General features: G+C 35.6%; 2 protein-coding genes across 2 annotated transcripts; both read left to right on the top strand.

Moving 5' to 3' along the window:
* The first annotated feature begins 12,130 nt into the window (after positions 1–12,130).
* LOC131858394 (uncharacterized) lies at positions 12,131–13,114 on the top strand. The gene has a single exon (XM_059211626.1). It carries the CDS (start codon positions 12,131–12,133, stop codon positions 13,112–13,114), a length of 984 nt encoding a protein of 327 aa, XP_059067609.1.
* A 407-nt stretch (positions 13,115–13,521) lies between these two features.
* Positions 13,522–14,373, top strand: LOC131858395 (uncharacterized). The gene is made up of 2 exons (XM_059211627.1): positions 13,522–13,943; positions 14,031–14,373. Exons 1-2 carry the CDS (start codon positions 13,522–13,524, stop codon positions 14,371–14,373), a joined length of 765 nt encoding a protein of 254 aa, XP_059067610.1.
* Positions 14,374–16,058: the final 1,685 nt, after the last annotated feature.

Raw genomic sequence — 16,058 nt, forward strand, 5'->3', positions numbered from 1 at the left:
GAGATTAGAACATAGATACATAACGAGCTATCGATTGGGATAGATGGATAAACTCGCCGACTAAGATTGTCGTAATAAAATCCTCCTGATTTGAGCCTAACAATTTAAAAAAAAAAAACATATGTGCATTGATAGACTAAGATAATTTAAAGTTTTAAAAAAAAACATGGGTAATGACAATATAACAATTTCCACAATACTTCATTCAGTTATTTGCTGTTTAAATACTGATAGAGAATTCAAAAGAAAAAAGAGGAACCTGGAGGTGTAATACAGTGATACACAGGTGAAGAACCAGCTAGATGAAAAACAGTATATTCGCCTCTAAAAGCTTCATCACTCCCTTAATTTTCCCAAACCGCCCCCCTCCTTAGATAAATTTGAAGAAAATATTTCTCCATGAATTCGTCGTGCATTTTTTTTTCTTCAGAGATCCCATGATTTCTCTGTCATTTTTTTCCTTTCTCCCCTGTGCTATGAATTCTTCCCCCTTAATAATTCTGCTTCCCTCCAACCTCTCATGCAACATGGCACAATTTCCGTAGATTGAGAAATTGCATGAGTGCCAAGTTGAGTCCAATAAGGCTCCATTATTGCTAATATTTAAGTCTCCACTCCAGCATGAATATATGGTAGTTTTCCTTAATTTATACTTTTATACAAATTTCTAGTTATTTCATTTCCACTAGCCTGAATAGTTAGGATTTCGTTTAAACTCCTCCTATATTCATGTAAGATCACGTGTAAACAACTTATTTCCTAGTCGAGTATCAATAAAATAAAAATCTAATATGAAAATGATAAATCAATATTTATTGAGACCCTCCAAATTTTGCAAGTATCGTATCAAGAAAAACCATAAATGGTAATTTTAATAAAGAAAAAGATATTTTATTATTAATATTTTACTTTATTTATTTTTGGACAAATTTGTATAAAACTTTTATAACTTTGCAAGGAATCAAACTAAATTAGTCACTCATACTATGCATGCTTTGCTATCAACTAAGTATGTTTATGTGTGCAAATCCCATCTCAACTATCTCTGCCATTAAGCTAGGAGGCCTCTACCTTAGTCACATGTTTGTCTTCGACAAGCTGCACAACCCATGACTCACAAAAACATCATATAGTCAACAAACATAATACACCGTTAATTCAATTGTAAAAATCATTACATTTCAATCTCAAATTAAAACATAGTATTTCCATTCATCCATTGATAAAATTTAAAATGCCAGAATATATCAAGTTCTTTCAGATAAATCAGGTTCAATTATTTAATTATTCTAAATATTATCCATGTCTAATTATTTAATAAAGTCTATGAAAAATTGGGTTATGACATAGTGTCAATATCCATCTAGATCATCAAAGTAGGATATGTCCAATAATGTCTAGCATCATAGTGAGTGACTGAAACACATGTATAAGCATAATCCAAAAAATAATAAGTAGTATGGACAAGTCTATCATGCATGAAGTAAAAGTCAAGTCAAGGAGGGACACTAGAAAACATTTCAATCTTTGTGTAGTGATTTTGCTTATGATCAAAGACTTTTGGCTAAATTGTTTACTAGAAATTTTAGGGACAAAGCATTGCAATGGTATTGTTTTTTTCCTCCTTATTCTATTACATCATTTCAATAATTGGCTAATGATTTCATTCAACAATTTCACAATAATATTGGTTCTAAGATTACTTTGATTGATTTGATTCATTGTAAGCTAGGTGTTAAAGAAAAAGTGATTGATTTTATTGGTAGATATAAACATTTGTATTCTCAAATTTCTTATCCTATGCCTGATCAAGATGTTAAAAGGATTTTTATTTCTAATTTACAAAAAGATATTATGGATAAGCTTCTGTTTTCTGAGTTTACTTCATTTACACAATTGTGTACAATGCTTCATAATTATTAGCTTCAAGTGAGTCAATTTGAATCATCCTCTTCAATGGCTCTGGTTGATAAGAATGAAAGTGCTCAACAATATTTTGTGAAGTTTAAACCAAATAAGGGATTCATCAAGTTCAATTAAAACAACAATACCCACTTAGTAGCTACAACAACAGGTGTGCCTCCTTTATCCAAGTATTTTAGAAAATAATTTACTCCTCTTTCTGAGTCTTTGCATATAATTATGACACAATTGTTAAACAAAAATGTGTTGAAACTTCCTCCCATCAAATGAATTGACACCTCCAAAACTTTTCCACCCAATCATCATCCCAAATCTTTTTTCCAATATCATCGTCAACCTGGTCATGACACTAAAAATAATTATTCCTTAAGGAGTAGAATTCAAGACTTTATTGATAAAAATACAATATATGTAGCTCCTCCTAATAAAAATATTAAAATCTTTACTAATCCTTTGCCTTCCCATTCTACTAATATGGTTGAGTTTGAGCATCTTGCACTTTCTCCCAATGATCTTGGCCTTGATTCTAACAATGTGGCGAATCTTATTGATAGACCTATATCTCCTAAAGACCTATGTATTACTTTTGATCCTAGTGAGACTATTCAAGCACTTGATGGCCCACTATATATCACTATGAAGATCAAAGACAAACTCTCATGAGGGGTGCTCATTGATCTAGTGTGTATGGTGAATGTGATAACTAAAGAATATCTTTATACTTTACAATTACATCAAGTAACATATGATAAATCTGATGTAGTGGTTAAGGTATTTGATAGTTTCTCTTGTCCTACTATTGGTTCTATTACTCTTCCCATTGAGGTTGGTACTAAGTGCTTATATGCCATTTTTGCTATCATTCCTACATTAGATCAATTTCATTCAAATTTGAGACATCCTTGGCTCTCTTCCATGAAAGTGATTCCTTCTACCATTCATAAATGCTTAAAATTACCTCATAATTACAAGATCATAACAATCAATCATAGCATGTACGAATCCAATGTGAAGCATGGAGATGTTAACCTTGATTACTTTTTGCCTAAACAATTTGAACCTCTTAAGCCTCGAAGTGATTCTCTCTTTCAATCTTATCAAAATTGGAAGAATGATATGATCTTATATTTGAGTAATCCTAGAGATCCTAGACCTATTCCTCCTTCTCATGATGGACCCGATCTTCTTCCTACACCTTCTATTCCTCCTTTACATGTTGCAGTTCCACCCCCTACATCTTACAAAGGGAAGCGTCTAGTATCTCCTATTTTTCAACCTAGTAGACCTTCTCCTATTCCTCCTTTAAAGGAAGAGAAGAAGCCTATGTCTAATATTCCTAAAACTTCACAAACCCCGGCTAAAACTAAATGAAACCGTTGCGTGAGAGAAGATCGATGAAGACATTGTGCTAAGGCTCGTGAACTTGATTCTCAACCCATTTCCTCCCCAAAGACACCAAATGTTGACATGATACCATTTCTTCAGCCTTCACCTAACCCTAGGGAAGAAGTTCAACCTAAATCATCAAGATTAAAAATGCTTAAGAAAGATGATGGTTCATGTTCTATTCATGTTAAAGATCCCATTTTTATTAATCTTGATGAAGAAATGGATGAAAATAATGTTTATGCTAACAATGCTGATGATAATTGTAAAGTGGGAAAATTTGATTTAATGATTTACAATATAGAAGGGAGAAACCACTAAATCAATTTTCACCTGGGACCATTAAATTCAAAAGAGGAAGGGAATCCACTAGATTCAGTCACAAATCAGATAAGGACTGAATACTAAATGGATTGAATTGATTTTGATCTCCTCTTTTGTTAGTTGAAATGCTGAAATAGGTAAAGTACTGAAAAATGAATTTGAAACTAAGAAAATAGTGAGCTACAGATGCGTGATTTTTGCGTGCTCCTGGATCTAAGAAGTATAAGACAATTCAGATCTGATCTTAACAAAAGCTCCTAAAAAGTTGGGACCATGGCGCATCAGAACGATCCTATGAACTTTTCACATGCTAAAGGGGGTTGATTCATTTCTATAGATAAATCTTATTATAAAGAGTACAACTCTGTACCTATTTCCTACACACAACAAGAAGGGGAAATAGGTTAGAAGTAGGGGTTTGACTAAGTCAAACCCTGGGTTGGAATCAACCTTGAATGAAATATTGCAAATACTGAAATAAAATGATGGAAGGATATACCTCAGTTTTGCAATGACTTATAATGATGCTTTGCTTCTTGAATGTAATCACATATGTTGTATGAAATGGCATGAACATGAAAAAACCCTAATCTCACACACATTATTACAAATGAATGATGTAATGTTGCTCCACAATGGATAGATGAAGAATATGCAACCTCAAAGACCTCTAGAAATGATTGATGATGAAAACTTCAATGCTCGAATTCTTGATTTCATGTGATCCAATTTTTCCTTGTTCACCTATCATGAATGTCTTGTATATCTAAACGAGAGGGGATGACCTCCTTATATACTTTCTTGTTGTTAAACACATTAATTTTCTGACATAAGTCGACATGAAGTAGGGGATTTCTACCCAAATTTTGGATGGGGCAAAAGGTTTTAATTGGGGCCCAATTAGGGAGTACAATGGTGCAAGGACAAAGGTGCCATGCTCTAGTCCTACCCCATATTTGGGACAAGGTTGATGCAGAGGTGGGGTTCAAAACTCAACAACATGAAAACATATCAATACCAAGTAGGCATATTTCACAACAATGGGCTCAAAACTTCCCCATAACCCAATCAAGAAACCATGAAAAAATTGTTGACACAAGAACATCTATGAATGAGCAAGGATTCTGATAATATTTTTTTCAAACATCCCGTCATCATGATACTTCACAACTTCATGCTTCCTCTTCACAAAGACACTTTGCGTTCAAGGCTACAAATAGAAAATGAGGGATTTAGTGTTCAAAAGACTCAATATAATTAAAGAAGAATTTATTTCCTCCCAAAAAAAACATTTTAACACCTTAGCAACTTCCACAAACACAAATCTCTCTAACAGTCACAATTTCCACATAACCTATCCCAGTTTCTTGTAGCGCTATCCAGAGAGAAAACTGATCACAACTTTACATTAACAAATCAATCCCAGAAAAAAAATAGATTTTAAGATACCCTTTTTGGAATTAAAAAACATATGTAAAACAAAGGTATTGTTGTTTTGGAGCACATGTCTCAAATAATGTCTATTAATCTGCTCATGAGGGCTAATTTGCAACAGTAAATTGGGTTTTTTGGTATAAATTTCACTATAAAATTAATATAAGAAATATAAAACCATTTTTAGACACCCATTTGGATTTTATACAACATATATCAAAATTGGATAGGGTTTCATTGGAACATAACCTTCAAAAATGGACTGTTACGCTGGAAAAATCTAGTTTCTGAACTGGGTAACTGGAAAGATTCAACCATTAGACAATTTAAATGACCTTTTATTTTGACCTGGTAAGAATGAAAAACTTCTATAATTCAATTATCTTTCCAACCATATAATATTCAAACTCTCATCATATTTTTACAGGCTATATTGAGCAAGAGAGCAACAATGTTTTGGAAAAACAAAGAAAACAAACGAGGTTTTCTTATTAATTATATCTTCCAACCATCCTCACACATTCCTCCACATTTAACCACATAAAAATTATTTAGAAGGTCCTATTTATAACTTCCTATACCCTTTATAACTTCTCCAACTACTCGTTTACAACTTTTTCTCTTCAACTTCCCATTTTGCAACTTTTTACAATTTTGTAATGACAACTTTTACAATATTTTTCAACTTGTGCAATATTTGATATATAACACCTACATGAACTTATAAACCTTACAAATGGTCCAAAATAACCTTATTACACACAAAATTGACTCAAAATTACTAAAATCTAACACTAGACCCCGTTGAATGCAAAAGGTGACCTTGGTGCTCCTGCACCAAAGGTTAAGGTGCAATGCAATGTGGAATGCGATATTGATGACAATTTTGCATGGAAGAGGCATAAATGGGTCCTGGTCAAGCATGAGGATGTAAACACTAAGGTGAGGGACCTAAATGCAGTAAAAATTGCAAAGGGTGCAATTTTAGGATGCTACATTTAGCCCCCACTTTAGCGGGAGTATGAGCTTATGCAAATACTCATGGTAAAGTAGATGAAAGAGAGAGATGAAGAAGATGAGGAATGTGAAGAAAAATCCAAAGGATTATAAGACATCACTAATTTTAAGGAACCAAGCCCCCAATCTTAGGATTTGAACTCACTCAAACATATGCAAAAGCACACAAAAACAAGACAAAAAAAAAGGCAAACAAAGAAAAAAAGGCAAACAAAGGTAAAAGACACAAAAAGACACAAAAAATGCTAAAGAAAAAAACAAGACCTCAAGTTAACTATCCAAAGAGACCTCGATATCAAAATGTCTCAACAAATAATATCACTCTTAAAAAATGCAATCTCACGAACACAAACAATCACATAAAAGAGCAAAGCAAGCATCATCCATGAACTATCAATAACAAATCCATGAGTTTATGAGAGGAAAAAGAGAGGGCATGAATACACACTATATGTGTTTATATAGGTGATCCATCAGAAGAATGATGAGATAGAGAAGGGGAACATAGATATCTTTCCCCTAGATGTTTACATCTAGGCGATCCATGTTGGGGAGGAGAGTAGGAATGGTCTATCCCTATTGTACTACTTCCACTCATTCTCATGTGTGTGTGCAAGTGATGTCTACTTTCAAGTGTATAGCACCCCATATAAGAGTTTCTTTCCTCTGGTTTCGAGTGTGCTTCAACCTATTTAAGACATGTAATATAAATGCAAATGCCAATAGGCAACCATGTGTGCAAATGCCAAGGCGTGAATGTGTGCAACTTCGGGAACATCTCGTTTAAGAGTTTTGCTCTGGTTTTGAGAATGTGTAACCCCGATTGAAACAAATACATTCTTGGTTTCAAGGACATCCAGTGTAAGAGTTTTTCTGTAGTTTCAGTGATATGTACCTCTATCTAAGACATTTATAATATGTTGCATATGTTTTCGGGCATGAAGGATATCGTTTAAGAGTTTTGCTCTAGTTTCGAGAATGAACACCCCGTCTAAGACATGCAAAACATTTATGCAAAAATATAGTACAATATTGTACAAAGGGAGTGATATTGGTGCCCCCCCTTAAGATGTCAACATAGTTCTATTTCGATGTCTTAAGGAAGCTAGAAAGAAGGATACCATCCTTCAACGCCAAGGAGATATCGTTTACGCAACAATCTCATAAATCCAAGCTAGAGAGGGAATACTCTTAAAGAAAGGATAAGATAGTTGAAAAAAAACAAGTGTAAAGGAGATCCTTGGAGGAGAAGAGATATTTGTGCAAAAGACATCTACCTCCAAGAGGATCTATTTTTAATAAACATAACATCTTCTACCAAAATAAAGGAAGGATAACAAGAATTCATACCTTCCTCCTATTGCTCAGTTAAAGGGATTCTTGATGAAGGATGACACACTTTTGACCCAATGTGAGGGGTAAGTTTATGATATGTGTACATCACCAAATGAAGAAGAGTTTGTAGCCAAGGACTTACACCTCTTGTATAAGAGAGAATCATTGAGAAAACAACAAATTCACACAAGGGAATGACACCAAATAATGAAACAAACACCACTCATCAAAGGAAAAGTAGATCCTTAGAGAGAAATTTGGGAAAATTAAATCATTGCCCCCAAAGTGTAAGGACATTGAGAAGAATTACACAAGCTTATAAGGAGAGATTAGGAATAATAAAATGCACAATATACTCACATGAATAAATATCCAATGTAAGAAAAGACATTAGTATATGTAAAATGCAACTTTAAAGAAGTGGTAATGTTCAAAGAGAGAAATAAGGAAAGGTCACAAATTCCCCGAAGGAGGAATTAGTCATAAGAGACGTAGCATTTCATGTAAGAAAGGATATCAACACATGAAAAATGAAACCCCTAAAGAGAATAGCGATACATTTGATGGAAAGAGGGAGAGGGAAAAAGCCATCCTTTTTGCCCAAGTAAGAGGACAAGGAAAAGATTAGGGGGATGAATCACACATTTTATTAGGAGAGATTATTCATAAGAGATGTACCATTTCAAACAAAGAATAAGTCCTAACAAGGGACATTGATGCAAAGCCTTGTGAGGGTTTTAGATAATAAGACAAATTTTGAGGCACAACTCTAAAAATGACAAGTCCAACTTAGGGACAATCACACAACAATCTCAGACCCTACACAAGACCCTAAGCATCAACAAAAGCATCCTAGGTATGATAGATGATTCATCATACAAAACCAAGACTTAACCCTTCAAGGATTCAACACTTTATCACAAGGAAACTTGCACATGACATGGTGGACATTGGGTAGTGATGAAGAAACCTGTTGAACATGTATGTGACAACATTTGTGGACCCCAAAAAGAGTCTAGATTGATCACAACCTTCAATCTAGAGTTTGACATAATGAAGACCACACTAAATAGCCTAGTAGCCCTTCATCGATGGACAATCCCAATACAAACAAACAAAAATGGGCTAGACACAACTTGTTTACATGAAATCAAGTGTTTCAATAGGGACTAAAACATATCATAAATCCAACCTTTGATGCTTTGGATTGATCTTGAGAACCAATAATGACCTACTAGCCTAGAGCCCCAATTAGGTCACTTTTACAAAGGAAATACCATACAAATTGATCAAATGAACAAGAAAATACTTGGAAAACCTTCTATCATCCTCCAATCCACCAAATCCACCATTTTTTGGGGTCCAACCTTCTTCAATTATGCCGAGTCCTCAAAACTCAGTCAAATTAACTTGTCACATGGAGATGCCAGGTTAAAAACCCTTGGTTCTTCCTCCATACTTCATGGCCATCCTTGCAACCTTGATAATATTATAGTACACATATAACCTTGACATTCCTGAAAGTGGCATGAATTTTGGATAGGGGAATGTTAAGTTATTAGCATTTTGATTCAAAACCCTAGGTTTAGGGGGTTTTCTAAACCGATATGAGAAAATTGAGTGGATATCTCTCTCTATTGCAACAAAACACCTCAAAAAAATTGGAGATGGAATCTAAATCACTGTCCTATCATACCAAGTACATCTTAGAGTAGTATCGGTTGGTACAAGGAAGAATTAAATGACTGCTATGTGTTTTTGCAGCAAAATTCAAGAAAAATAGAGATGTTTGTATTGCAAATCCCTCAAAAATGTTTCAACAACCTTTGCCTCAGTTGGAAAGAGTATTATATAGGCCAAATAAAAATTACCAACCAGATATAACCACCCTTTGAACCAAATAGCCGTTGGGTGACAAATTGGCAAAAGTTGCACATGCAACTTTTTTTTGCAATGCAACTTTTGGTACAATTTTTACAACATTGGATTCCAACCGACCAAAATCACCTAGATACATTCCAATTAGGAAAAATAGGCCAAATATGGATCAAACATGACAAATACATTGATCTCACCATTTTTGCACACTTGGGTGACAATTGACCACTAGTTGACGAAATAGGCCCTGATAAGCTACAAAGCACAAAATGGCATGAATGCCTTACATCATTGTCAAAACACCATGAAATGGTCCAATGGTGCTTAATACATCACAAAAACATGAAAAAAAATACTATGATCCTTTTGAGCCTCTAGGTGCTCCTGCAGCAGACACACATGTACTCACATGAAGGATAATTCAATGCAAGAAAGGACATCAAGTTATGAAAAATACAATCCATAAAGGACATGGTGAAACTTTAGAGATAAGAGATAGGATGGAGGGGAATCATTTTTCTACCCCAAGATATTTTAAATTGAAAAAGAACCACCTCTAATGATAAAGAGCCCCAATTAAGTTAACTACTTGTGTCATAGGGTGAGGAGAAACATGAGGGGAAATGAGTGCTAAGGCACTACCTTTTCACCAAGAAAGAGTCCAAGATATGTTGAAAGACATATATGAGCATGATTGTATTGTTCTTGAAAAAATTCCTTAAATGCTTTACACTTTCCAAGAGAATGAGAATAAATATTATGAAAAAGGCAACGTGCATCACCTTATGCTTAGTGCCAAAATTCACAAAAGGAAGAACAACATTTTTGTCATACTCCAATTTCCAAAAGATTCTAGTTGCTAATCTTTCTTTATCATTAATAGGTGTAAGCTTATTTTATTGAGATTGAGGAAAAGTATTGTTATTAGAAAAAGGATTGTCACCCATTATTTTAACTTTATCACTATCGATATTTTCTTTTATTGAGTTTTGAAAATCAAGCCAATCGTCGGCATGGTGATCATGAGTTTGATGAAAGGAGCAAAAAGGAGCTTTTGAAGAAGCATTTTTACGAGAGTGAATGGCTTGTTGTCTTGCAAGATGATCTTTGAAGTCTTGAATCCTAAGGAGGTCATCCATAGGAGATTTACTATTGTTTCCTAGGCCTTCTGTATTAATTTGTGTAGGAGGGTTTATAGGGACTCGAATTCCTTGTTCAAATTTTCCAAGTCCTTGTCCTCTAAAACTTTATTTTGATATTATGTTAAAGCCGCTCCTATAAGAATATTTTAATTGATAAGGCAGATGAACATTTTAATAAATTTTTTTGAAGTTTGTAGTGTAAGAATGTTTAGAAGGAATGAAAGGATTACTAGATAAAGAAGGAATATCTTGTGGAGGAGGATTTTCCTTTCTTTCATCATGCATATCCTCTTTGGTTGATTGGGAAGGAAGATCCTTATCATCCGAGTCCTAACCTTTTCTTAATGTTATGTGGGGAGAGAAATCATGAATGAATGCATAAGAGCATCTTCTCTACAAATGTTTTGATGTTTAAGATATTCTCTTGGAGAATAAGGAAGATCTAAAGAGATGGAAACACCAATGTTTTGATCTTGCCCCCCTTGTGCAAGGGTATGTGTATGAGAAGAATATGAGGCCATGTTTCTCTTCAATGCTTGATATCTATTAGATAGATCATTGATAGGAGTATTATCTCTTACTTCATTCACATTAGCTACCCTAGGAGAGGTACAAGTATTAATTTTTCCATGATCATGTCTAGGATTGGGATCTACAAAATCTTTTAGGTGATCTATGTATGAAATGCATTTTCCCAAAAACATCATCATAACACAACGCACATGATAAATGCAAGCTTTGAGATCTAATTGTGAAATGAAGCAACTTGGAAATCCTAAAAATGCAATATGTCCAAGTGCTACGAATGAAAAGAAGTAACATAAAATTAAAGAGGCCATTATCCAACACACGATTATAATAAATGTACGTAAAAAGAAATGTAATCACATGTGAAATAGAAAATAAATCAAATCCATTAATTGCCATGATGAATATTAAAATTTAAATCCAAGCAAATTAATTGAAATAAATTAGGATTTTATTAATAAAACCTCTTAATTTATGTAAACATCAATTTCACAAATTTGATTTATTTTTTTTGTGTTTTGAGATTTAAATTTTGAAAAATGTAAAATGAAATTTGAATTTTGAAATTTGAAAGTTGAAATTTGGAGCTTGCAAAATAATTGAATAATGTCAAATTTATAAAAAGTGATTATTCAATTAAATAAGTAAATTTATTTGTGATTTTGAAAGGAAAATTGTGAAAATTTGTGCAATCCACCTAGGAAATTTAAATTTAAAATTAGGGCTTTGAAAATAACCTCCTAATTTTAAAATTAAATTTAAAAATATTCAAAGGAAATTTAAATTTAAAATTAGGGCCTTGTAAAAATAACCTCTTAACTGTAAAATTAAATTTAGAATTATCCAGAGAAAATTTAAATTTAAAATTATTATGAAAAAAAAAACTGATGGTGGCTCTGCAAGATGGCGGCTCTGCACATCAGAGCAGGAAACACAAATAATTCAAGGTAGCCGGGGAGCCTAGGATTGAGTCGCAGGGGAATGCTGGGAGGATTGAAATCGACTTCTCCAAAGAAATAGAGGACGATAACAGACTGTGGATAGAACATGCCCTAATTGCGAGGATCATTGGATTAAATTGGCCCAGAAGAAAGATCAAAGACTGGGTTAAAGACTCATGGGGTTCCCAAACAGTTATTAAATTTCTGTCGAAAGGTTTTTTCATGGTTTTGTTTAAAGATGAGGTGGAAAGGGAGAGGATTCTTAACCAGGAGAATTGGTTTTTTGTGGGTCATGTGATGTATATACAGTCGTGGACTCCAAATTTTAACCCGATTCCCTTGGTGGTATATTCAAATCCAATTTGGATCAGTTTGTATAATTTGCCGATTGAGTATTGGGGCGAGGTGTATTTGGAGAAGATTGGTAGGATGCTTGGCACAGTTTTAGAAGTTGATTTCGATGACGAAAGGGATTTGTGTAAAATTGTTAGAATTTGGGTTGCTGCAGTGCGAAAGATACCGGAAGTGGTTTTCCTTCGCACCACTAATGGGATTTGGCGACAATCTATGGAGGTTGAAAATGTTACCAGTCCATGTGAAAGATGTGGTAGCAACCATCACAACCAAGAACAGTGCAAAATGTTTGTTAGAAGAGCGTATAACCTACCAAGAAAACCTATCCAACATTGGAGGCGAAAGAAGGTTACACCTTTGGTTATGGCTTCTGAGTCTGGGCCCTCGCTGGATGGCCTAAGATTGGTGTCTCAGAAGGACATGGTCCTTGCTAAGGAGATCAGAGTTGGTGAGGCTGAGAAGGAAAGTGATGGGGTTGAGAATCTGGTGATGGATGGGGTCAAGGAGGCAGATGGCGGAGTGGGAACTAATGAGGATATGCATGACGTGGTGATGAGGGCAATTCCTCTTACTCCTAACTCGGCTTTCATGGGTAGGGGTCTCTCTGATACTAAAGCAGATCATGTAAAAGAAACAATAGAAGGTGATATAGAAGCAGAAAAACTGGAAAACTTAGATCCAAGGTGCTTAAGCCAATTGGCCAATGCATTACTTGGCAAAGGTAAAGGGATTCGCGGTAGGAGAAGCAATAAGCAGAAAAGGGAAGAAAGGGAAAAACAAAAAGGGATCATCAGCGTGATATATTTCATGAAAAAGGCTAAGGGAGAGGGGCTCTCCCTTGGCTACAGATGAAGATCACGATGTGGAATGTCAGGGGTCTATCGACCCCTGACAAAAAGTGCTTGGTAAGACGGGCGATGTGTAGGCTAGGAAGCAAAATTGTTGCGCTGCAAGAGACCAAATTATGTAGTGATTAGGCTATCAATTTTTTGAAATATTGCAGAGGATGGGAAGGGATGTTTAAGGTGGCTATCGGTAATGCTGGAGGGCTTGGTGTGATATGGAATCCCTTATCAGTTAAGGTTGATCTGGTAGAACAAGCTCATCATTGGATGATCTGCAATGTTTTGTCTATTAAGGAGAATCTAGACTTTCCTCTTATCAATGTCCACAGTCCCACAAATACAGTGGAAAAATAGAATGTTTGGAAGGTGTTGACTGAGAAGATAGAAGTGCTGTAGAGCAAGAAGATTGTGGTTATGGGAGATTTTAATGCATTGTTGGATCTTGATGAGAAGATGGGTGGTCTCAGGATGTCAAACAAGGTAATGGAAGACTTCAGAGAATTTGTACAGATCAACAAACTCATAGATGTTGTTCCGAAAAATGGATTGTTCACATGGACTAACCGTAGGGCTGGTTTTGCTCACATCTCTGAAAGATTGGATAGACATTGTATAGGCGAGTTTTGGTCGAATTCTGCTATGCAAATAGAGGTGTTCATTCACCCTATTTCCCTGTCAGATCACTTCCCTGTAGAGCTTAAATTGAGCGAGGCTAAACCTAGAGGGAAGAGTTGCTTTAGATTTCAAAGTATGTGGTGGCGTGACCCGGAGTTCGGCACCCATCTCGAAGGCTGGTGGAAGGAAAGCGACATTTATTCTGGAACACTGTCATTCACGTTCACTAAAAGATTAAAATTTTTAAAGCGAAAGATTTTGGCTTGGAACAGGGACATTTTTAAAAACATTTTCGCTGAAAAATGAAGGATCGAATTGGAATTAAACTCAATCAATTCTATAACCATTGCGCACGGTATGTCTTCGGATACCTACTTCAAGGAAGAAGCTCTCAAAGCAAAACTTGCAGAGCTACTGTTAAGGGAAGAATTGTACTGGAGAGATAAAGCCAGAGAATTATGGATCAAGGAAGGGGATTCTAATACTAAATTCTTTCATGCCACGATGAAGGCAAAAAGTAGCAGGAATCTGATTTGCTCGATTCTGGACGAAGAGGGAGTTCGACATTCTTTGCCTGAAGATGTTGAAAAGGAGGCAGTTAATTATTTCTCAAAAATATTGGGAGAGGTTGATGGATCCAACTTGTTGTAGTCTCATCCAATGATAGAGGTCATTAACAAGATGGTTACAGCGGAGGATAACAATATGCTATGCGACCCTTATTCTTTAGAGGAGGTGAGAAGGGCCGTATTCGATCTTCACCCGAACAAGGCTCTGGGTCCTAATGGGTTCATAATGGATTTCTATCAGAAGTGCTGGGGTTTCTTAGGCAATGATATTCTTCGTATATTGGAGGACTTTAGAAAGCAGGGCAGATTCATCAAGGAGATCAATCATACTAATATTGCCCTCATACCCAAAAACCCGGATTACTCCTCCTTCATCGACTTTCGGTCAATCTTGTTATGCAATTATTTATATAAAATAATATCAAAGGTAATGGTGAATAGACTGAAATTAATTTTGAATAAGATGATTTCCTCAGAGCAGCATGGGTTCACACCTAGCAGAGAGATTCTGGATAGCATTATCCTAGCTGCCGAAACTATCCACTCTATGAAGATGACTAATTTCCACGGTATGGTGATTAAGCTCGATGTATCTAAAGCCTATGATAGAGTTTTTTGGAGTTTCTTGTTGTCGGTTCTAAGGAGGTTTGGTTTTGATGAAAAATGGTTGAAGTGCATTATACATTGTTTCTCTACTGTTACCTTCTCTATCCTTGTAAATGGTTTAGCATCTGGTTTCTTTCCTGCGACCAACAGGCTTTGAAAGGGGGATCCATTATTGCCCTTCCTGTTTGTGCTGATGGCCGAAGTGATAGGTAGAAGCATCAAAAGAAAAGTGGGGTTGGGCCTTTGGAAGGGTGTCTCCATTTCCGATTCTCTTGATCCTATTTCGCACTCGCAATTTGCGGATGATACGATCCTATTTGGAGAGGCTTCGGTTCGGGAGGCTAAAGTCATTCAGGGGGTATTGGAGGAGTACAAAAAGGATTCTGGACAAAGTATGAATAGGCACAAGTCTACGCTCTATTTTATTAATGTGAGTAAAAAATTCCAAATGAAGATTGTGAGTGTGTTACAGTTTGGTATCAGTCAATTCCCGATCAAATACCTTGGTGTTCCCTTATTCGTTGGTAGGTTGGACAACAAAATTTGGGAGGAGGTGGTGAATAGATGTAAGGTTAAATCTATGGCTTGGACTAACAATTGGTTGTCTCAAGCCGGACGCATACAAATGGTTAAAACTATTTTGTCAGCCGTTCCTATATACTATATGTCATGCTATGGGTTGTCATGCAAGGCGGCTTCTACTTTGGACGGGCTGCTAAAAAAATTCTTATGCGATGGGGAAAAGGAGTTAAAGAAAGTCCCTTTAATCAATTGGGACACTGCTTGTATGCTTAAGGCGGAGGGGGGCACAGAATTAAGGCACATGAAACTGCAAAATGTGGCCTTGGGGGCCAAGTTGGTGTGGAAATTGTTTAGCAGCCCAAATAAAGGCTGGTCTAAAGTTATGATTGCGAAGTACATAGACTCGGATGAACTAGAAAGAATTTTCACCATGGCCAATGCAGCTGGGGGTTCCCTAATATGGAAGTTTTTATGGGAAAGTCAGAGAATTATCATCGACCATCTTTCTTGGAAAATCGAGAATGGGAAAAAAGCAAAATTTTGGAGGGATTCGTGGAACTACGAAGAAGCTTTGATTGACTTACTAGAGGACAAAGATTGGATTTTGTAGATGGAATCAGAAATTGGTGTCCATGTGGT

This window comes from Cryptomeria japonica, chromosome 9 (assembly GCF_030272615.1).
Source record: "Cryptomeria japonica chromosome 9, Sugi_1.0, whole genome shotgun sequence".
Lineage (NCBI taxonomy): Eukaryota > Viridiplantae > Streptophyta > Pinopsida > Cupressales > Cupressaceae > Cryptomeria > Cryptomeria japonica.